Genomic DNA, 23,521 nt, shown 5'->3' on the forward strand with positions numbered 1-23,521 from the left:
AAGCCGCGGTCGTCTGCGAATTAACCGCGAGTTTAAAGTTGATTTGAATATATTGATGTGGGTACTCAAATGAAAGGAAAATTTATGAGGAACAAAACTACAAAATTTTTATTTTTTTTTTTTGAAATTTTTATTTATTTTTTTTTTTTTAAATTTTTTTCCTAGACTTACTTAGTGATGTCGGCACTCAAACTACAAAGAATTTCATGACTCATAACTATAAAATTACCTTTTTAATGAGTACTCACCTCGTAATTAATCCCGATAAGAAAACCCATACCCGACTTTTTTGAAAATTTATAAAATTTCCAGTAATTTTATTAATATTAGAATATTTATTTGAATTAATTAACATTATTTTTACAAAATATCATTATTTCTTCGTACTATTTATTAATATAATATACATAAATAAATATGAGTGATAATCAAAACTAATAAATATTAAAATATGTGTCAGCAATAAAAATAATTATAATATTGAGAAATTAATCTTTATACGGAAAAGTTTTGGGATAAACAGATATATGAGAAACTCGGGATCTAAGTCCGCGATTCCGTCCAATAAACGCGACAGTCGGTGCAGGTTTGAATTGATGTAGTTTTGGTTTTATTAATTTCGATGGTATTTTTTTAACAGTTTTAATATTGGCTTCCTGTGCTTTGTCATCATTTAAATTATTTTTACGTCGATGATACAGTACTTCGATTCCAAGTGTTATCATTGCCAGTGCAAGACCAAATAAAGTTGCAATAAATACTCCACCTAAAAATTTTTTTTTTTTTATGCAAGTAAAAAAAATGATTATGATAGTTGAATTAGTGACGAAATTTCCTGTTATTTGAGTACCCACATCGATATATTTCGAAAAAGTTATAGTTGACCATCAGCTCGCGATCCATTCGCGGACGACCGCGGCCAGATGACTAAAAAATGACTTTATTTAAATACATTATTGTGGGTGCTCATTTTACAGGAAATTTTGTCTACTTTACAAAAAAAAAAAAATTATTTTTTTTTATCATAAAAAAAAATTACCCAAGCTTTCTAAAGTTATCCCCTCATTTTCATTCGAAGTCGGACACTTGTCTTTTAAAGATGCGTTCCAATATTTAGCCGATAAATTTTCAAAAAATCTGTCTTTTTGTAAATCTAAAATTCTATTTATTTAAAAATAATTATTTCATTTTAAAAACAACAATCATTTATTTACATTTAATTAAATAAATTTGTAAATAATTACGCTCGACTTATCTCTTCTTGTAAATGGCTGCCCTGTTGTACCGCAACTGCGTAAGGCTGTTCCGCAAAAATTTCACCAATTTCTGTTAAATTGCAATCCTTCGTTACTTGGTACTGAATTTCCGCCGAGTCATGTATAAACGCAAACTCGGCTTTTGTACTGTCTAAAACCTGACACAAAAATTTTTTTTTCTCAAATTAACGATTTTACAAGGGTATAAAAAGATAGAAAAATTGATGCCCTTCAAAATGAGTACCCACAAGCTATATCTATTTTTCATGCTTTGATATATTTATATATATCAAAAAATATATATGAATTGAATAATTGAAAATCAGTATGGTTTGTGGGTGCTCATTTTAAAGGTAATTTTATTTTATATTTATTCATATACATATTTATTTACATATATTGATATGTATGTAATAAAATATATATAAACTTTTTCGATAAATTTTTTTTTTCTCAAATATTTTCGATTTGAATAGAAGCAATTACCCCTCACTCTACTTATCTAGAACTATATTACAAAGTGGTATGTATCCTCGCCTGTCTCGCGGGAGACCGGAATTCGATTCCCCGATTCTCGCGAGAGGGCGACTGCGTGACTACACGTATTCGACAACGCTCCGCTCACCAATTAAAAATAAAGTGCATAAAAGTGATTTATATAATTAAAGAAATCACCCTAACTGGGTATTTTACTTCAATGAATCTAACTAACAGTGTAGAAACTAACTAACAGTGAAAAAAAAAGTAAATAAAGAAGTCGCAGCCAAGATGGCTGACAACGCACCAGTAAAAAAACGCCAAACGCAAAGGCGTAGATACAAACCTAAAGGTTGGATACAAACCTAAAAAACCCTTTAAGCAAAATGCTAAAACAACAAAACCAGAGATGGAAAAATATCACTACCGAACTGATCGATAGTGAATTTAAAAAAATCGTAAATAAAATAGTGATAAAAGAAGTGGCAATAGCCAAACAGGGCCCAAGAAAGATGGCGACTGGGAAACATTCAGTGCAAAGAAAAAACAAGTAAACATCCGAAAGACACAACTGCGAACTCGCATCAAGCGTCACCTAGTGACAATAGATACGGAATGCTAGACGATGACAACGACGGCAACATGGACACTGGACACCTCCAATAATTATTACTGGAATTAATATTAAAAACACTATAAAACTAATAGAAGATAACGGAGTACAAAAAAGTCCTAACAGCAATATTACAATAACATGCACAAACTTACAAACCTATGAAAAAATAATTAAAGCTCTTGACATTCACAATATTCAGTATATTCACATACACTCCAAAAAATCGTAAGCCGAAGACAATCGTACTTAGATAAAACAATTTAGACATCAATCTAGTATCTGAAACAAAATTAAACCCTAAACACAAGATAAAAATAGACGGACACAAAATAATTAGAACCGTCAGGCCTGGCCCAAACCGTGGAGGCAGAACTGCAATAGTTATCAACGAAAAATTAGAGCACACAATACATACACTAAATCTATCAATAACTCAATAATAGAATACACTTTAATAAAAATAAAATTAAGTAATCATTAATTTCCTAATCACAGGGAGCATATATGCCACCTCAAAAACGGACACAAAACAAATATTTCTGCACGAGATCAACACTTTTTTCATAAGCTTGAACCTGAATAATAACAGCAATATATATTAGCTGATACACTGAGAAAAAAAAATACTATTTTCCAAACAAGAATTTCTTGGTTCAAGAAATCCGTTCAAAATATTTATTTTATTATTTTTAATTATCAATTTCTTGAGAAAAGAGCATCAAATTTTTTTTGTTATTATATGGATTTGATATTATATTATGAGTAAACAAAAGAATAGCTTTACTTGAATTAAATAAAAATTATTTCTTTCAATTCTACGAATTCTTGAGCCAAAATTATATATTCTTGAAAATTATCAAGAATATATGTTCTTGTATCAAGTAAATGTTCTTGATAAAAGTAATTTTTTTTCTCAGTGTAGCAGGCGACTTCAACGCTAGACACACGGGCGATAGAATCCAGCTATAATTCAGAACAGCAAAAACATACCAACCATTTACCACAAAAGCAGGCACAAAAGCAATAAAACAATCGATATTAACAACTTCAATATCAATTTAAATAAATATTCCACTGCGATACCACATAGGGACGAAATAGACTTCCACAGTTTATTTTACTCATAAATACAGTATGAATATGATGAGTAAATAAATAAACTTTAAATAAAAAAAAAAGGTTCGATTTCCCGCCAGGGGGACTTTAATTAATTTTTTTTATTTATTTTTTTTTACGGTTATAATCAATAACATAAGCATTGGAAAAAAAAATAAAGCTAATTAAAAAGACCTATTCTAATAATTTCTCTAGGAATAATGACTGTTGTTTATAGCGCTCGCTTCTAAGTCATGTTCGTCTTATTCGTAATTCAAACCTTCATATGTATGTTAATAGACTGTTGAATTCTTATGTTTAATCGGTTTCTTTAAATTTCGTTAACTGCCAAAAAAGATTTTAAAGTGATTCAGAAAAAAAATTTTCATTCTAGAACATGCATAAGGAAAACAATATTTAAAGATAGATACAAATGTATTTAATAGTTTATCTGTACTTGCATGTAGCTGTTTTCTGCATTGAAAAAACTGTTTTTTTAAACAAAGTAAGTGTAGTTTATTAAATAATATAAAATATTCCAATTTTATAATATTCAAAAATTAAAAAAAAACAAAAATAATGTCTCCTTGGCGGGGAATCGAACCCCGGTCTCCCGCGTGACAGGCGGGGATACTGACCACTATACTACCAAGGACTTGACGTGACAGACGAAAATTTGTGAACATATTTAAACATATGCATGCTCTTATAGAAACACAGTCGAAATTTTATAATCTTATATTAAATGACCTTTTTTTGTGACAGACACTTGAAATGTACGATATTTAGGGCCTATAGCCAGCAGCTAAAAATATTAGATACGATACAGCTGGTAAAAAAGATACCTAATCGTTCTAATAGTGACGTCATTCACGAATCAAAATATTTTTTTTTTTTTATTTTAAATTTATATGCCAAGGCATTGAGCCTAATGGCAAGTACAAAATTGTAACATTTTAATTCTATCACGTAAGTATAATATATATTTAGAACATAAAGGAAATAATTCTCTAATACGTAAAGGTACATAAACTGAAGGATATTTTGCAAAGCTAATATAAATTCATACAAATTTATACAGAGAAACAGTAGTCTATGCAATGTTCAGTAAGAGGTTGCAAACATAGTAATTGTCAAGAATTTGATTCTTTATTCCTAAAAAATTCATATGCTTTATTTTTAAAGATTTGAAGTGACGATGAATTTGTAATTTCTGTTGGTAATTCCTGCCACAGACGAATAGCTGACACCAAAAAAGAATGCTCATAGACGATGGTAGTAAAATTAGGCATTTTGAACATATTATTATTTTTTGCTGCAAGCCTGTTTGATCTCCTGATATCAAGGTCTTCATTTGTAAATAAAAGCCAAAGGAATTTAGGTTCACCAGTTTCCAAAATGTTGTAAATCAGACAAGCTAGAAAATATTCTCTTTTTGATTTAGCATTAAGCCATTTTAGAGCGTGTCTGTAAGGTGTAATATGCTCATCTCTTTTTACACTAAAAATAAATCTTATAGAGTTATTTATTATCCGTTGTAGCTTCTTATCGAGTCGTTTTGATAGGTCTAAGTAAACGATGGAACAATAATCGATAATTGGTAGAAGTGTTTTTGATTACATGTGCGATAGGAAATGACCAAAAAATATCAAAGTAACTCAACGAGCTATCTTGTGATAAAATTTATCATCATATTAATTAATACACTTACCGACTTCTCTCTCATTTTCAACAAATATTCAAAACAATCTTAGCAAATAAATAAATGCGGGTTATAACCTGCCATTTATAGGCACTAAATGTAGTAAATTTCAAATATCTGTCACAAAGCTAATTTATCTAGTAAAATCGAGTCTAAGACGCTCGCACTCGATAGATAAACTACTATTTTCTATTTATAAATTTTTATTAAATTTTTTTTTCAATCCTTGCAAAAGTTAATGTTAATATTAACCCTTTAGTCTAACCTTGAAATCCCACTCTTCGGTCTGGCGGAGCCCGATAGAATTAGAAAGAGCGCGAAGCAAATGTGACAGGGCCGTATTATAAGAGAAAAAATTTCACCTAAGCGGGAATTAAAAATTATTTTATTTTTTATTTTTAATTTATTAAATAATAAATATTAAAGGACTTAAATTCAAAGTAAGAACAACATTTGGTTTCATTATAAATATAGTTAAGTAATATTGCAATTACATAGCAATGTATAAAATTTTTTTAATTTTTCTAACCTTACTTTCGGAGACTATTTTCTTACGACAACAATACTAACTACGGCACTGTCGATGAACGCAGCGCGAGATTCAAACGAGTGGAAGGGTACTCACAGGCACACTACTACTCTCACATGTCACTCATACATGCTCACGGGACTCTACGATTCGCGCTCTCCCCACTAGTCTCACACGTAGACGTTTCGAGATCCTCTGACTCTAAAGGGTTAATATTAAGAGCTCTAATTTTCACAGGCGTATTTTTATATCTAAATGAAACTTTTGAACCTGTTTTCGAGAAAAGTAAATTTTTTTTTTGAAACACTCTTATATATATATAATAAAATACAAACCAGACAAGTTTTCTCTCTGTACAAACCTTTACAAAACCTTCACTGGCATTGGCAACAGTACCAACCGTCTTAATCGTTTGAAAAATATGTCCATATTGTTCTTTTATCGGGTAATCCCAGACTCTATATTCTGTTTGATCACTTGTACTGTTCAAAGTTATTTCTTTCCATACTCTATTTAAATTAAAAAATTAATAAATTAATTGACAGAGTAATTAATTAGTAAAAAAGACAGTAAATATATACTTATAAAGTTTATCTTCGGCATTTTTCATGTTACTAAAATATTGGTAGGCATTAGAATTATTTACAACTGTGTAATTTATTTTAGATTGTCGCGCTAATTGTTCTAGTGATTGTACGGGCACCTGAAATTTTTTAGTAAAAAATTTTGAGTTAACGATTAATTGGGAGTAGAAAGTTTGAGAATAACAGGGGAAGTTAACGTACTTGCATTCTTTCGACGGTTAAAAACGCAGCTAAATTAGCGGTAAATGTTGCGAGCATCAGGACAACAAATAACCAGTAAGCGGCAACTAGAACTCGGCTAGATAGAGCTTTTGGTGCCTCGCCACCCCCTTGGGGTGTAAATGATGTCAGGGCGAACCAGAAACTTTCTTTGAGGGTAAATTCTCTGTAAAATAATTTTTAATTCAATTTTGCCGCTGGTGCTTTGGGCTTAGGTTTCGAGTTTGATAATTTTAGGGGGAATATTGACAGTGTGGGTGGGTAGAGAAATGGATTTCCTCTGGAATGAGTACCCACATGACTATATTTTGAGTAACTAATTTTTTGGAAAAAATTAAAAAATTAATTTTTGAGAAAAATTTTTTTTTTGTCACTTTAATGTCTTACTGCACGTTTGTTATTCAATTTCCTCTGGAATGAGTACCCACATGACTATATTTTGAGTAACTAATTTTTTGGAAAAAATTAAAAAATTGATTTTTGAGAAAAAAATTTTTTTTGTCGCTTTAATACCTTAGGTACTGTTTGTTGTTCAATTTCCTCTGGAATGAGTACCCACATGACTATATTTTGAGTGACTAATTTTTTTTTATTGAAAAATTAACATATAGTAATTTTTGAGTTTAGAAACCCCTATTTTTTAACAGATTTTTTTAAAGGATTTAAATGAGTGACAAATGAAATTTCCTCTAATTCATGGATTTTTAAATATGAAAAAAAAAAATATATAAATTACCTGCAAGGATAAGGGTAAAGTTGTTTATTATTACTAGCACTGTAAGGTGAATATTTATCTAATATCCAAATCATAATTGCTGTTGCAACTATCGCCCCAACAATACTCAGCCAAACTTGATATTTTAGTACCGTCATAAATTTAAATAGTGACGTTTCCTTGACCGGCTTTCTCATAACTTTTCAAAAAAAAATTGTAATTAAATCATTCGTCATCAGTCGCATGATAGTAAAAATTCAAATTAATAATAATAATGAAAAAAAAAAAAAGTTACCTATTAAAATACCAGATTGTTCAAAATATGGCGCCACAAAATCGATTACTTCTTCACGTTCTGACGTCATTGTCAATGACGCTATTGCGATATCCGTTCTCTATAAATTTTAATATCAATTATCATTTTTTTTTTTTTACTTGAAAATTTATTTTATATTAAGTTGGGGTGAAAAAATTTTTAGTTACTTTAATATTTTTTTTTTTAATAACATTTGAATTTATTTTTAGATAAATATTATACATGTATATTTTTGTATACTTATATAAATATATATATATATATAATATACTAAGTAGATTTAACTAAAAAGATTTTCTTGAATTTATCAAATCATTTAGTTGATTTCTGATATTTTTATCAGGAGTTCATGACTATTCAGGAGTATACTATCCATTCTACTATATTGTCTGTTATATTTATATATATATAAGAATATATGTATATACACATATATATATAAATAGAGAATTTGATGGGCTATAAAATGAGTAACCACAAGCCATACTTATTTTTACTTATTTAATATACATATATTTTGATATATATATTCATAAATATATGAATATGGCTTGTTGGTACTCATTCTAGAGGAAATTTTATAAGTTTTTCAAATAAGGCGAGCAACATATAATTATCTATCATATTTTTCAAAATATATATGCATACATATATTTTTAAATGACCGGCGGCATTTTGAAAATTTTATCATACAAAAATTTAAAATGTCATAACTGTATATTCAACCCATTTATAAAAATTCTAATTCAATAAATTATTGAACATTTTTTTTATAATAATTTTTTTTTTATGTAAAAAAAAAATAATAATAATAAACTAATTAGTCAAATTCAGTATGTCATATATATCTATATATATACTGTAAAATTTATCAAACTCGGTCATATTTGACGCCTCGAGTATCAGGGAAACATGAAAAGCTAACGGACTAAATATAAATCGTATTTTAATTCATATATATATATATATATATATATTAAAAAATTTTTTTTTACTATACGTATAGTAAAATTTACAATACGGGTTAGTAATAATTATGACACCAGATTTGTAAATTTAACACAGAGGGTTAGTAAAATTCACAATGTCGTCGTCTACTGTATCAGGAGTACATGAAAGTATAAGAATATACTCAAGAGAATACATATATAGATATATATGAGTGTGCGTAGTATAAACTTAGTTTAGTTTAGTTATACAATACAATCGATACAATGAAGGCTATTTATTTTTCTCTGGCTTGTATCCACATATATATATACATATATTTTTTTTTTAATATCATGTTTTGATATCGAACGTTATCAATTGTATGTTATTATCTTACGACGAGTTTAAATAATTAACATTGAAAATTAACATGAAGTTAATCGATTATTGATTTTATAATTGAAGAGTAAAGGTACCAATTTTCAGAGGGAAATAATAGTCTTGTTGAGGTGAAGGTTTACAGTAAATGTAACAGCATAGGTGAAGGGAGAATTGAAAATGCCGTGGAATGAGTAGTCACATGACTAGGTTCTGACTACGTGAAAATTTTAGATTTTTTAAAAAAATCATTTTTTTGAAATTTGAATTTTCGCGGTTTTTTTTAGGTTACTGGACAGGAAATCAAATTTACTCTAGAATGAGTACCCACATGACTAGGTTTTGATAACTTCAAATTTATCAAAATTTTGATTTAAAAATTTTGATAATTTTTTTTTTTTTACATTACATGGAACAGGAAATTAAATTTACTCTAGATTGAGTACCCACATGACTAGGTTTTGACAACTTCAAATTTATCAAAATTTTGATTTAAAAATTTTGGAAATTTTTTCTTTTTTATATTACATGGAACAGGAAATTAAATTTACTCTCGATTGAGTACCCACATGACTAGGTTTTGATAACTTCAAATTTATCAAAATTTTGATTTAAAAATTTTGGAAATTTTTTTCTTTTTTAGATTACATGGAACAGGAAATTATATTTACTCTAGATTGAGTACCCACATGACTAGGTTTTGATAACTTAAAATTAATCAAAATTTAAATTTTGAAATTTTGAATTTTTTTTCTTACGGGAATATATTCAAAATAAAAAGTTCTCTGGAACGAGTACCCACAACATCATATTTAAAAGAAAGAAAAATTATGAAATCGCGATTTTCATTATTAGAATTAATTAATTACTTACACGAGTGGCCAAGTCACCAACGAGACCCGTCCACTGCCCATCGGGAAGTTTATTTCCAAACTTTCTGTCCTTCGGCACGACCAGTTCATAAGTAAATTTCATTTTCTTAGACAACTCCTGGATAAAGTCAATGCAGTAGCCCTCCGCCATTAAGTTGTTATTCGCGTCCCGCAGAACTTCTCCCGTGTTTGGGTCAGTATGAAGAGTAACCCATGGTATAGACTAATAATTACAAAAAAATTTTTTTTTCTTTTGAAAAAAAAAAGACCAAAAAATTTGAACTTACCGCCGTAGTTCCAATACGAAAATGTGGCTGACTAGCAGCAATAACTTGTCCAGCTGCTGGAGTAATTGCATCTTTAGTCCACTCCGCTAATAAATTTAGTGTACCATTTTCTAATATTTCAATGTCTATAAGACATTCATGAACAACTATTGATGATTTTGGCATATATTCTAATATATGTAGTGGATCTGCTTCCTTTAATTTATTTAATTTATTAATTATTTAGCGAGTATAAAAAAAAAGATTTAAAATTTTGATAAATTTTTGAATTCAAATAAATATAATTTTATTTATGGTCAAATCTAAAATTTTTTTCAAAAATTGATTTGTCGAATCATGTGCAAGTGTTAGAAAAATTCAAAAAATTTGAATTATTCAAAAATTTAAATTTTTCGCGCGTTCGATTTATTCAAAAAATTTGAATTATTCAAAAATTTAAATTTTTCGCGGGTTTGATTTATTTGAAAAATTTGAATTATTCGTGAATTTTCAAATTTTCAGAAAAATCTTAATTATTATAAAAAATTTTTTATATTTTATTGTTAAATACAAATTTTATATTCAAATTTCGAACCTAATATTTAAATTCCAACGCGCGAAAAATTCAAATATTTAAAAAAATTAATGATTCCCGCGCATACTGATTCTTATACTTTCATGTTCTCCTGATACAGTAGACGACGACATTGTGAATTTTACTAACCCTCTGTGTTAAATTTACAATTCTTCCGTCATCAGTTATTACTAACCCGTGTTGTAATTTTACTATACCGTATAGTAAAAAAAAATATTTTTTTTTTACCGTAGGAAAGACCGGGGCACGACGGATCCCCTCAAAAATTAGCAAAAATTTTTTTTTTACAGTCGTCATATTTTTATCTTTGACTTTGATATATATTTACAAATTTCAAAGCGATACCAGATTCCCGGGGCACAACGGACCGCCCAAAAAACTCGCGATTTATCGCCCGAAAAAATTTTTAAATTTCCCGCTATGAAAATTGGAAATTTTCGAAAAAATTTCATCAGAGCTCGGCGTTTTCAAGTCTTAGGAAACTCTGACTATTTCTGGATCGACGTCCGAATGCATTTTCATCCCACGGACGGATAATTTTGGTCGGAATCGCCGTCTAAGAAAATCTAGACTCAACTTCTTGAGTTTCGCGGTTTTGAATTCGCGCTATCAGCGATTTCTGCCATTAGTTGATTTTTCTTCCGCGAAAAAAAGCTTGCGAACCGCGAACAAGGTGTGAAATATTTTTTTTCATATATTTAAAGATGACTTACCGTAACTTCTATGATCGCATCCTTAAATATTTGAATTATTTTATCTTCTTCCGTCGGCTTTTCTACTAATGGACACTGTCCTTTTATTGACCTCACCTTAGGTCCACTCCCACTATTTATTTTAACGAATGTCGCTACTAATTGTTTCATCAAAACTTGTAGGTACTGATCGAAAATCTAAAAAAATTTTTTTAATTATGAATTATGGAAATTTTACTCCGGAGTGCGAAATATTAAAATTAAAAAAAATTTTTTTTAATTTGCGGGAACAAGGAAATTTTTTAAAAATTAATACAAGCCTTGAAATCTGGTGGGCAATCACAAACTGGTTTTTCTAATAGTGTGCAGCACACAGTGGAATTCATTGAAAAAATTCCGATATTGTGATCCAGTATTTCGGGTCCTTTAATGTAACGAAATTGTTTGTAGTCCATGTCCGTGAAAACTAAATTCCAAACACCGGATCTTGTGACTAAATTACCCTCTATAGCCTTAGAAAAAAATAAACAAATCGTAAAATAAACTGGAAACCGAACCTTCGGCTAGCGCTGCTCAGGATTTTTCAGTATCCGACAGCGAATCTGTAAATTACAACTCAACTATCAAAGATATCAAAAAAATGAACAGGACCAATTTTGTAGGAAATTTTATTGGCTACAAAAAGTGTCTCTATGATTTTTTTCATAAACTTGATAATTTAGCCAGAATATTCATTTAAAGTCTATACAAGAAATTTCGATGGTAACTCGAGAGTGGAAGGTTCGAATCCTGGTCGCGTACTTTTGAATTTTTTTTTTTTTAATTCATGTTCAAATAATTATAAGTGAATATATTTGACAATCAATAAAAAAATTTTAAAAAATATATGTATATATATATAAATATATATATATATATGAATTTATATATATATAATATATATATAAGGATATAAAATTGAATGCCCTTTAAAATGAGTACCCACAAGCCATATTTATTTTTAATCATTTATTCCATATATATTGTGATAAATATAAATATATAAAAATCTTTAAAATAAATATGGCTTGTGGGTACTCATTTTAAAGGGCGTCCAACGAACAATAATAAAAAATATATAAATTACTGCTTGGAATAACTTTTCCATTCCCTTGGTGCTGGAATAGACCACATAATAAGATGGCTGAGGTTTCATATCATGGATTTTGCTTATCGAGGCATTGTTTAGATTGTCTATTATCACGAGTCGAAGAGTTGAGGCGCCTAGTAAGTAATAGAGCGCTGGATCAACATCTGATGGATTTTCAAAAATCAACGCAAAGTCCGTTGCGTTTTTTTTCTTTAGAAATTCGTCGGTGGCTTGGATAAAAGGTATTATACTGCCGTCGGATCTTAGGTATATTATTGAGTTGTTTGCGATTATTTCCCGTAGCTTGTCCCAGCCTGTGTGCGTCATGTCGAGAGCTATGGCAATTCCACGAGACAAAACGGCGCACGCTGGAATAGAAATTTTTTTTTTAAGGATTTTTAATGGTTGGGTCATGGTAAGGAGGTCATTTCCGGTGGAATGAGTACCCACATCACCAGGTTTAGATCGAATGGAATTTTTCAATTTTAGAGAAACGAATTTTTTTTTTTAAACTACAACTGGAAATCTATTTTTTTGTCTCGTATAGTTTTCTTATATTTCCCAGCAAAAATATTTTTCAAATCTTTATATATAAATATAACTTTCATTAGTATTTAAAAAAAAATATAGATGCCAGCACTCACGTTAAATTAAGAAGCTCACGGTCACAAGGATACTAAGTACGAATAGATAAAACGGTTTCTCAGATGGTTAGAGCGAACCATTTATTTTTTTAATTTTTAAATAATATATATGTATATATATGGGAAATATTCTAAATAATTAAATTTTGATTACGTTTATCAAAAAGTTCATAAAATTCCCTTTAAAATGAGTACCCACAAGCTATATTTATTTTTAACATATATTTATATATTTATATATACCTACATATATGTCAATTTAAAAGTAAAAATAAGTATCGCTTGTGGGTACTCATTTTAAAGGGAATTTAATTCTCTATTCAAATATATATGTTTGAGTAGTATATATATATATGAAATACTATATATATATAAAAAATGAAATAAATAAAATTAATTACCTTGATTTAAACTTTCCGAGACATTATTCCGATCTAATTCAACTTTTTCCACATCAACTTTTACTATATCATTTCCACCTGCAGCTTTTTCAGCTTCAGGTAAAATATCATTCATCAAATGAAATATATGTCTATCAGTATTTTCTATCACCACCACTACAAATTATATAAAAATTTTTATAATTAATAATTTTTTTTATTATTTTTTCTTTAGTGAAAAAAAAATTTTCCAATTTTCTGTTAAAATAAAAAAAAAAAAAATTCTTACTCATTTTGATAACTTCCTGTGCCAAAATATAATTAAATAAATATAGTCCAGTAACAATAAACTTAATTCCGATTTTAGACATTTTAACATCAACTCATATATTTATTTACAGTAACAAATAAGTAAATAAGTTTTAACTTGAATCTAAACATCTAGTGTAATAACAAACGGGAGCTAAAGAAATTGAATCGTACATAGGAAATAATGATTATGACGCTTGCGCTTTGACATTTAATTTGATACAATCATATATATTCCTTTATATATATATATATTTGCTTATGGTTGTAGAAAAGTAGTAAGTAGGAGTAATACAAAGGAAAGGAAGAAGGAAAACTAAAGAATATGAGGAATGAGTACAATAATATATGAGGTAACTTGACAGTAAAATGACATGACTGATAAATTATTTATTGAGGTACGAAATTGTCCCAATTTAGATATTTATTTATCATGACTCGGTTAGGATATTGATTGTTGATTGTTAAAAAAGAAAATCTCAGGGGTGGGGTGATAATTTCAAAAATGAGTAAATTCTTGGAAATATATATATAAAAAATATGACGTATAGATTCATTTTAACGAGCGTCCGATGAGCTTTCAAATGAGTACCAACAAGCTATATTTATTTTTCATGAGTATTTGAGTATATGTTGATGTATATATAAATGTATGTAAATTTAGTGAGTTATTAAAAATAAATATGGCATGTTGGTACTCGTATGAAAGGCCACGCGGTCCTCTATCTTTCTGTGGAAAAAAAATATATGTATATATGTGTATATATTTATATATTTATGGAAATATATGCGTATGTCTTTAAAAAATATTGTATGTAGGTACTCAAGGGTAAGATTTAATTTTGGTTTCAGTGACTACAAGTACCCGCGACTCTTCTTATATATTCAGTGAGATCTTGCCGAGTCAAGTTAATAATTAAAATTTTTTATGCCGATACTCCGCGGATTAATTAGATAAAATAAAATTGCTGATATTGTGGAAGGAGTTGAGATAATTATGCTTTTAATATGATCGTTGGAAAGCCAATTTAATTATCTACAATTTTTAATTCCATAAAAAAGTTGGTGGGATCGATAGTTTTAAAGTTACAGGCGATTTAAGTTTTATAAAATACCGATCTTGGGTTAAAATAATATTTTATTGGTCAAGGCGCTCTAACTTTTGAACCATTGGCTCTAGGGATATTTACAAAGAGTCAAAAATTGTAGGAAATTAAATGAACTTTTCAGTGAACACAAACAACGTATACTTATTTTATATATTTATTGAGATATCGTCGCTAAAAGTTAACGATCGGTATTCGCAACTCGAATAATTGTAAAAAAAAAAATATATATAGAATGAGCGATAGCTGAAACAATGTATATATTTTCACATCGGTGAGTATAATATACATTGAGGTTGATTAATTTCCATGCTCGAGAAAACATTGTAGAGATTAAAGTATTTAAGTGATGCACCATTGCCTCAAACTCAACCTCGATACAATAATTCACGGATTCACTAGAAAGAGACGTGATATTAATCCATTTGAATATTCCTCAGATAGAATAGCGGGAGGCATAATGAGCGCACGTAACACCAGAGCAAGTGAGACAGCAGAAGGAGAAGGTGATTGCGTTTAGGTGCAGATGTTCCAACTTGTACTTCCAAGACCGGCAGGTGAGTCGAGATGCTTCGATAACTCTTGAGTATTTTTAAATGCTTCACCGCCCGCGATTCGTTCATCATCTCGAAAAAAAACTTTATAAGTTTTATTTATTTAAATATTTTTTCTAGTCTATATTTGCTTAGCTCTGTACACGAGATATAAAATAATAAGCTCATTGTTCATTCAATTTAAACATTTAAATTTGAATTTAAATACGCGCGATTATTTAAAAAAACCGTAGACTAGACTCGAACCGCGGACTAGTGTCTCTATAATTATCTAGTTATTATTAAATTCTTTATCACCATTTAATTGCTTACATAAATTTTTTCTATATCATGGTCCAAATTACCCCGTGTGTAAAATTCTACTCTCATTTTTTTTAAGTGCCATATATATTTATGAATAGAGAATTTCCTAAGCTTTCAAATGAGTACCAACAAGCTATATTTATTTTGTATATATATTTATAGTATATATATTTATATATATATGAATATTATGTTATGAAAAATACATAAGGCATGTGGGTATTCATATGAAAGGGCATTCAGTCCTCTATCTTTCTGTGCCAAAAAATATATATGTATGTCTATATATTTATATATAGACATACATATGACTTATAAAAAATTATCGGATTTTTAAATCTGAGTGCATTTGCTCGTTGCGGTTCATTTAAATGTCCATTAAATTATAAAATCTATATATGTGTATATGTATATATATATGTTATGTGATGGGTTGTATATAATAATTTAACGATCGATGTTCTATATAATATTTGACGGACTAGACATAAAATGTACACGACATGATGCGTGACTGTCTTATCATTGATTAAATAAAATCGCAACTAAACTAACATTAACTTAATAACATATATTTTAAAAACTAAATATTAAAAAATAAAAAATCTTTACAACTAATGTCATATAATAATATATATTTATTTATAAAATATATAGAAAACGCTTAGTAAATATATATAAGATAAGGATTTATTTCTGATGATTTTTATAAATAATGACAGATAGTTAAGGAAAAATTGGGATTTATAAAATATATATATGAATATATATTTCATATTTATTAATTTATGAAATTCAATCCAGTAATTGAGGTAGTGAATAAATTAATGAGTTTTCTGGATAATAATTAGGGTAAAATTTATGAAAATAGATGAGTTGGGGTAAAATGGGCCGGATAAAAAAAAATCACATGGAAGTAAAATCAAAAATTTTTATTTCGTTTAATAGACAATTTTATTTCCTACAAAATGAGTACGCGCTTGCATACATTTAAATTTGAAAATTTTTTAAAAAATTTTGAAAATTCACTCGCGCGATTTTTAAAAAAATCATGCGGATTCGTATGGAAAATATAAAATCCTTTTAAATGAGTACCCACATCCATATATTTCTACCCCATAAACTCAAAAATTCCCACGTGTCCATCTTCCCCCTAATTCAAAATAATTCTCTAAGTGTCCAAAAATATTTCCTTTCTTTTCCAACCCGCGAAAATTGATTTAAAAATAAAGCCCTTCAAATTACATCACAAAAAGTACATATTTATATATATATTAATATATATCAGTGTCGTAATGCGGAGTGGGTCCACTTCCACCCACTCACACAAAATTCCCCTAATTACCCCTCCCTCGTAACTTTCCGTAACTCTTCGGGCATTTCCGCGCCTAACCACCCCCACTTCTTCCTCGTCAATCTTCGTCTCCCTCCGTTAACCTTCGGCTCTATTCGTATTTCCTCGATAATTTCCGTCCTGAACTCCTCCCAAACCCCCAAGATGGCGCCTTCATTCATTAATTCACCTCTCCCCCCACTCCCAACACAAACTATAGCTCCAGTAAGTTGCCAGAGCAGTACAGAGCCCAGCAGCTGCTGTCTACTCTCAACTCTCCACTCTCTACTCCTTTCAGTTCACTCCTCGTCGTCTATTCGTCCGCACACAAATAAAAATTCCTCTTTCTTTAAAAAAAAAAAAGAAAAAAAAAAAAAAAAGTAAAATAAAATAAAAAATAAAAACACTAGTACCCACAATAACAATCAATTAAATTTCTCCCTTCAATAACAACAAAAAAGCAAAATTATAATTTTTAAAATATTTAAATTTTTTAAATTTTACGCGCCATTAAATAAACAAATGCGCATACTTATGCGCATTTATAAATATTTTTAATATTTCGCCATTTCGAGTGTTACTTTTAGTTGTGTTACTTTATATATATATTTAATATATACTCTCACACATATATATGTACATATATATATATAAAAGTGTATAATATATGTGGACGATTAAATAAAAGACGAAAAAAAATGTCGAGATGTGGCAATGGCGCTCGTGTCCGGCATACGATGGACTGAAATTTATTTATTTTATATAAATATATATTTATATATATACTAAGTTGTTAATATATATTTATACATATTTTATATATATGTATATATATTAATAAAAGTGTTTATTGTCAGTAATAATAAAATAATAAATAAATAAAAAGTGAAAAATAATAAAAAAAAAAATGGATTCAGTTTTATCGTAAGTGAAAACTAGTGATTAAATAATTTATTAAATAAACAAGTGACATGTTGATTGTGATTGTGCTCTGTTGTAATTTATTTATATTGTTTAAAGTAAAGTGATTTGTTTAGTTTTTTAAAATAGAGGCGGGTAGGATTTTGTTCAAGTGAATTTAAATTTCTGTTTGGTTTAGAGTTTTTTTATTTTTAAAAAATTCTTTTTTTATGACAGATGGAAGCTGATGGATTAATGGTGATAATTTAGTGAATTGTTATTTATTTAAGTGTACTGTGAGTGGTCATCTTGATGCTGCTGGTATGCTTCGATTTTTTACCAGACTTTCAGGTAAATTTTTCTTTTTTTTATTCTATTTTCTATTATTATTGGAAGGAAATTTGTTTAACTTTTGAGGTTCTGTTGACAGTTGATAAATTTTCTTAAATTTTACACTGAAAGTTAGACATCAAATTTTTTTTTTTTTAATTAAGAGACAAAAAAAAATTTAATGTCAAAAATTACGACTGAAGTTAGCTCTTATAATTTTTGTTTTTTTTTATGATGATAAATAATCAAAAAAAAAAATATTTGGAAAAAATGCACTAGTAGTTTTGTAAATTTTGTACATGTGTATTTTTTTAGATTCTTGTTTTTTTAAAATTAAATTGTGGAAACAAAAATTCAAAAATTTTTCTGCTAATTTCTGAATTATTGAAGTTAGCAGACGTCTTTTAATTTTTGGTTTTTTTTTTTTTTTGATGATAAATAATCAAAAAAAAAATATCTGGAAAAAATGCACTAGTAGTTTTTTTTATTTTCTACATGTGCATTTTTTTTAAATTTGGTTTTTTTAAAATTAAATTGTGGAAACAAAAATTTAAAAATTTTTCTGCTAATTTCTGGATTATTGAAGTTAGTTGACGTCTTTTAATTTTTGGATTTTTTTTTTTGTAGTGATAAATTTGAAAAAAAAATATTTAAAAAAATTGCACCTATAGTTTATTAAATTTTCTACATGTGCATTTTTTTAGATTTTTGTTTTTTTTTTTTAATTAAATTGTGGAAACAAAAATTCAAAAATTTTTGTCTGCTAATTTCTGTCAAAAATATGGAAGTATTCAAAAAATTTACAAGTAATTTTTTTTTTGTAAATAAAATTGTCTGGGGTATTTTTAGTATCAAAAAATAACAGAATTTCAAAAAATTTATTTTTAATTTTCAAATTTTTATGGTAAAAATTTAATTTATTTAGAAAAAAAATTGTAAATTTTTAATTTCAATTTTGACTGAAAAATTTTGAATTTTTTTTCCCGAAAAATAATAAATTTATTACTAAGAATTTAAAATGTCCTTGGCCTCCATTCAATTCTTTATTTTTTTCAAATATTAAATTTTTTAGTCGCTGTCACTAAAAATTCAAAAATAATTTTTTTAAACCCCGGGAATTTTTAAAAATGATAAATTTAATGATCGTGTCAAAAATATTTAATACCGCGATTTTAAAAAAAAATTTTAGAGGTCAGACACAAAAAAGAAATTTTTTTTTTCTCACCCAATTTTTATTTTTTTTTTTTTATAAAAGTTCGTAAGTAAGTAAAGTATGTTAGAGTAAATGGTAAAATGCTTAAGACATATTTAAAACTCATGTTATAGAACGATTGCTATTTCCGTTAGAATAAAAAAAAATAAATTTTTTGGTGGTCCATACATACATATACATATATACAAATATATATTATCTATCCTCGTTACAGTCTGTCTCTTAGTCTGTCTCGTCTGTCTAAAGATAAAAGCGCGAGCCCAGACGGTTTAACGCGAAAAATCGACACTTTCTTTTTCTTCACCCGATCCTCAATTTTAAATCCTTTTATTCACTTCCGAGTCTGCGTCTCGAGCTTTTTTCTAAAAAAAAAAATTTTTTTCTACTCATTAAATTATAATTAATTCCCTAACTAATTATTATCACGCGTAATTAAATTCATTACATTTTTAACACTCGCGGATCCGCGGAAATTTATCAATGAAATTTTTATTTTAAAAAAAAATGTCTATTTTAGATACGAGAATTTCTAAATTTAAATATCACGTGACTGTCTCGTATTTTTTTTAGAAATAAATTTAAAAAATTCAATTTTTATAATTCGCGGTTTTTATTCGCGGGCTACTTGACGATTGATTATTCTGGTACTTGAACTTCCTGTTACATTTCATTACTTAATTATCGTAATTAAAATCCTGTAGTTAATCATCAAATTTTTCATGATTTTTTCAAATTCAAAATAAAAATTTGAATTTTCCCGCAAATAAAAAAAAAGACTCAAAGCAACTCCAGGTCAAATTAAATTACAAAATTCTTGTAATAAAAATTCTGTTGACTCAATCATCAAAATTTTCATGATTTTTTCGATGATTCAAAAAAAATTCAGTATAAAAAATTTGAATTTTCCCGCAATAAAAAAAAAAGACTCAAAGCAACTCCAGGTCACATTTAAATACAAAATTCTTGTAATAAAAATTCTGTTGACTCAATCATCAATTTTTTCATGATTTTTTCGATGATTCAAAAAAAAATTCAGTATAAAAAATTTGAATTTTCCCGCTAATAAAAAAAAAGACTCAAAGCAACTCCAGGTCACATTTAAATACAAAATTCTCGTAATAAAAATTCTGTTGACTCAATCATCAAAATTTTCAGGATTTTTTCGATGATTCAAAAAAAAAAATTCCGTATAAAAAATTTGAATTTTCCCGCTAATAAAAAAAAAGACTCAAAGCAACTCCAGGTCACATTTAATTACGAAATTCTCGTAATAAAAATTCTGTTGACTCAATCATCAAAATTTTCATGATTTTTTCGATGATTCAAAAAAAAATTCAGTATAAAAAATTTGAATTTTCCCGCTAATAAAAAAAAAGACTCAAAGCAACTCCAGGTCACATTTAATTACGAAATTCTCGTAATAAAAATTCTGTTGACTCAATCATCAAAATTTTCATGATTTTTTCGATGATTCAAAAAAAATTCAGTATAAGAAATTTGAATTTTCCCGCAATAAAAAAAAAAGACTCAAAGCAACTCCAGGTCACATTTAATAACAAAATTCTCGTAATAAAAATTCTGTTGACTCAATCATCAAATTTTTCATGATTTTTTCGATGATTCAAAAAAAAATTCAAAATAAGAAATTTAAATTTTCCCGCAAAAAAAAAAAAAAAATGAACCTTCGGAGTTAATGAAGACGTTAATTATTCCGTTAATAAATATAAGAAATTAAATTATTAAAAAAAAAGTATACATGTATATATTTATATATATATGATATAAAATGATAACAAGCATTTAAAGATATAAAATCAGGCAAGAACGTTTTTTAGTAACGTTACCATTTGCAAAATAAAAAGATCCGACGATAGCAAAGTACTCACGCTCATATATATCTTATATATACATATATATATTAAGATTCAGATATATACCTTGTTAGTTAACCGCCTGGAGACACGAAAATCCCTCGTTTAGTTACCTTCCACTTTTACGTATATATAAAAAAATATACATACATATATATATAAGTATGTACTTCCTTCCTGTTTCCTTCTCACTCTTACTCATTATTTATTTTTTTTTTAAGCCAATTAAATTTTTTTTAAACTCAGGATTTACTACGTTGTAAAAAATATTTAAGACTTTTTTTTATTTTCTAATAAAATTTTTTTATTAGAAAAAAAAAGAAAAAAAAAATTTATGTTGTCAAGGAATTAAATGGAGTTATTTTTGTTTGATTATTTAAAACCAATAGAGTATCGGAGCTCACATAACTAAGAAATATAAAGAGGGTACGAGGGTGCGTAATTTCATTGTATTGTTAAAAAAAATAAAAAAAAAAAATATGAAACAGAACACTCGAAGTTTGTGAAATCTTAAAAGTGCGAGTTGAGCCAGAGATACATTTACTACAGTGTCCTTATGACGTTTTTTGTTTTTGCGTACTTGTGAAATATTTTATTGGAAAAAAAAAAATTATTTTTTGTTTTATGAAAATTTTCCCGCGCGACCTAGGACTCGCGAATTTATTATAACGTTTTATAATACTATTTAATTAACTTGGATATTTTCATGTGAAACTGTAGATAATGACATATTAGTCATATGTTGTAATTTTAAGTATTAAATTAAATGTATGAAGAAATAATTCATTTTTTATTTTTTTTGCATGGAAATTTTTTGGAATTTCGCGGGGAATTATGTGCACTTTGCGGTAAAATTTTTAGTTTTTGTTAAAAAAATTTTCTGGAGCTGAAAATCAAATTTGAATCTCCCGAAAATCATAATGATCAAAAATACACTTGTATATATTAATAGTAATTCATTTATTTGAACCGTTTATATTCATAAAAATATAAAAAGTTATGTGTCATTTTACGCAGAATTTAACGCACTGCAAGATAGATTTTACGCTTTTTATTTAAAAAATTTTTCTGAAGCTTAAAATTAAATTTAAACCTCCGTGAGATCAAAAAACCAAAAACTCAACTTTTATATATTTATCTTCGCCAATATATTTCTACCCTTTATATTTATCAAAATTAAAAAAATAATAGGTCATTCAACGCAGAATTTAATGCACTTTGTCATCCACCTTTCAGTTGTTTCTAAAAAAATTTTTTTCATATCCAAAAATCTAATCTAAACACTTTTGAAATCATAATGACCAAAAAAAAATTTCTATATATTAATCTTCATATATTTATTTCTCCCCTTTCCACTTATCAAAATTAAAAAAATAATAGCTCATTTTACTCAGTATTTAATGCACTTTAGCCCTCACCATTAACTTTTTTCCCAAAAAATTTTCCAACCCCTAATATATAATTGAAACCTTTCCCATAATGACAAAACCAAAAATTCGACTATTGCATATTTATCTTTACCATCTTATATCTGCCCTTCATATTTATCAAAATAATTAAAGTCATAGCTCATTTTACTCGGTATTTAATGCACTTTAATGTTCACCATAAACTTTTCGTTAAAAAAATTTTCCCACCCTAAGAAACCAAATCGAAGTCGTGGTCATTAAAAAACAAATATTAGTCCCATCGAAAATAAATATATAAATATATGTAAATACCTAAACAAATAATTATCTCAACCACTTAATCAAATACGTTGGCAAATTGAGTTTTTATAAACCTAGGTTCTAAATAACTTATTATCTAATCTCAAAAGATCCCACACCTTTTTTATATCCAGGTCCACTTTTTTTCGAGGACATTATCTATAGCTTCCATTTATATTATATTACTATTACTATAGAATGTTTAATATAGACAACACTAACTGCTTAAAGATGCTAAGATACTTCAGGTAGATATGCCAAAGCACACACACACCAGCGCGCGCACGCACGTGCACAAAAAAAATGTTTTTTCTAAAGCTATTGGTTTTTCCGGGTGGCCCAATCGAATTCTTTTAAATATATAGTTTTTTTTCTCACTCTATGGATTACTCACTCTTTTATCCTCTATGAATATTTTTATCTATAGACAAATCATCTGAAGAATTTGAACCATTAATTATTTTCTTGGCGCCTGTTAACGATAAAAATGTTACTTTT

At 27.7% G+C, this 23,521-nt stretch overlaps 2 protein-coding genes and 1 non-coding gene across 4 annotated transcripts in view; 1 reads left to right on the plus strand and 2 right to left on the minus strand.

Annotated features, from left to right (window-relative positions):
- Positions 1 to 435: 435 nt before the first annotated feature.
- On the minus strand, positions 436 to 13,947 carry LOC130674267 (ionotropic receptor 25a). The gene is made up of 15 exons (XM_057479548.1): positions 13,685 to 13,947; positions 13,417 to 13,572; positions 12,369 to 12,739; positions 11,563 to 11,754; positions 11,264 to 11,440; positions 9,977 to 10,171; positions 9,691 to 9,912; positions 7,489 to 7,588; positions 7,215 to 7,392; positions 6,461 to 6,644; positions 6,257 to 6,378; positions 6,037 to 6,184; positions 1,245 to 1,414; positions 1,040 to 1,161; positions 436 to 766 (listed from the first exon to the last, which is right to left on the minus strand). The coding sequence occupies exons 1-15, from the start codon at positions 13,764 to 13,766 to the stop codon at positions 489 to 491; spliced, it is 2,697 nt and encodes an 898-aa protein (XP_057335531.1). The 5' UTR covers positions 13,767 to 13,947; the 3' UTR covers positions 436 to 488.
- On the minus strand, positions 4,028 to 4,099 carry Trnad-guc (transfer RNA aspartic acid (anticodon GUC)). The gene has a single exon. It is a non-coding gene; the product is annotated as a tRNA-Asp (tRNA).
- Positions 13,948 to 15,250: 1,303 nt separating the features above from the next.
- LOC130674280 (protein gurken-like) overlaps positions 15,251 to 23,521 on the plus strand; it is a 33,300-nt gene continuing 25,029 nt past the window's right edge. The window contains exons 1-2 of one of the 2 annotated variants that reach the window (XM_057479581.1): positions 17,290 to 18,056; positions 18,138 to 18,251. In XM_057479581.1, coding sequence (XP_057335564.1) covers positions 18,224 to 18,251 — 28 coding nt within the window. In that variant the 5' untranslated portion in view covers positions 17,290 to 18,056; positions 18,138 to 18,223. Of the gene's footprint in view, positions 15,368 to 17,289; positions 18,057 to 18,137; positions 18,252 to 23,521 lie in introns of those variants that run through there. The other variant, XM_057479573.1, reaches the window with a different exon arrangement.

This window comes from Microplitis mediator, chromosome 1, assembly GCF_029852145.1.
Source record: "Microplitis mediator isolate UGA2020A chromosome 1, iyMicMedi2.1, whole genome shotgun sequence".
In the NCBI taxonomy this organism is placed as follows: domain Eukaryota; kingdom Metazoa; phylum Arthropoda; class Insecta; order Hymenoptera; family Braconidae; genus Microplitis; species Microplitis mediator.

What these genes read in the sequence shown, in the direction of transcription:
- LOC130674267 (XM_057479548.1), bottom strand. Translation starts at nt 13,766, where the DNA reads ATGTCTAAAATCGGAATTAAGTTTATTGTTACTGGACTATATTTATTT. An exon ending in GCCGAAGATAAACTTTATAA is followed by an intron (nt 6,185 to 6,256) that starts GTATATATTTAC and finishes TAATTTAAATAG; the next exon opens with AGTATGGAAAGAAATAACTT. An exon ending in CCAGTGAAGGTTTTGTAAAG is followed by an intron (nt 1,415 to 6,036) that starts GTTTGTACAGAG and finishes TTTTTGTGTCAG; the next exon opens with GTTTTAGACAGTACAAAAGC.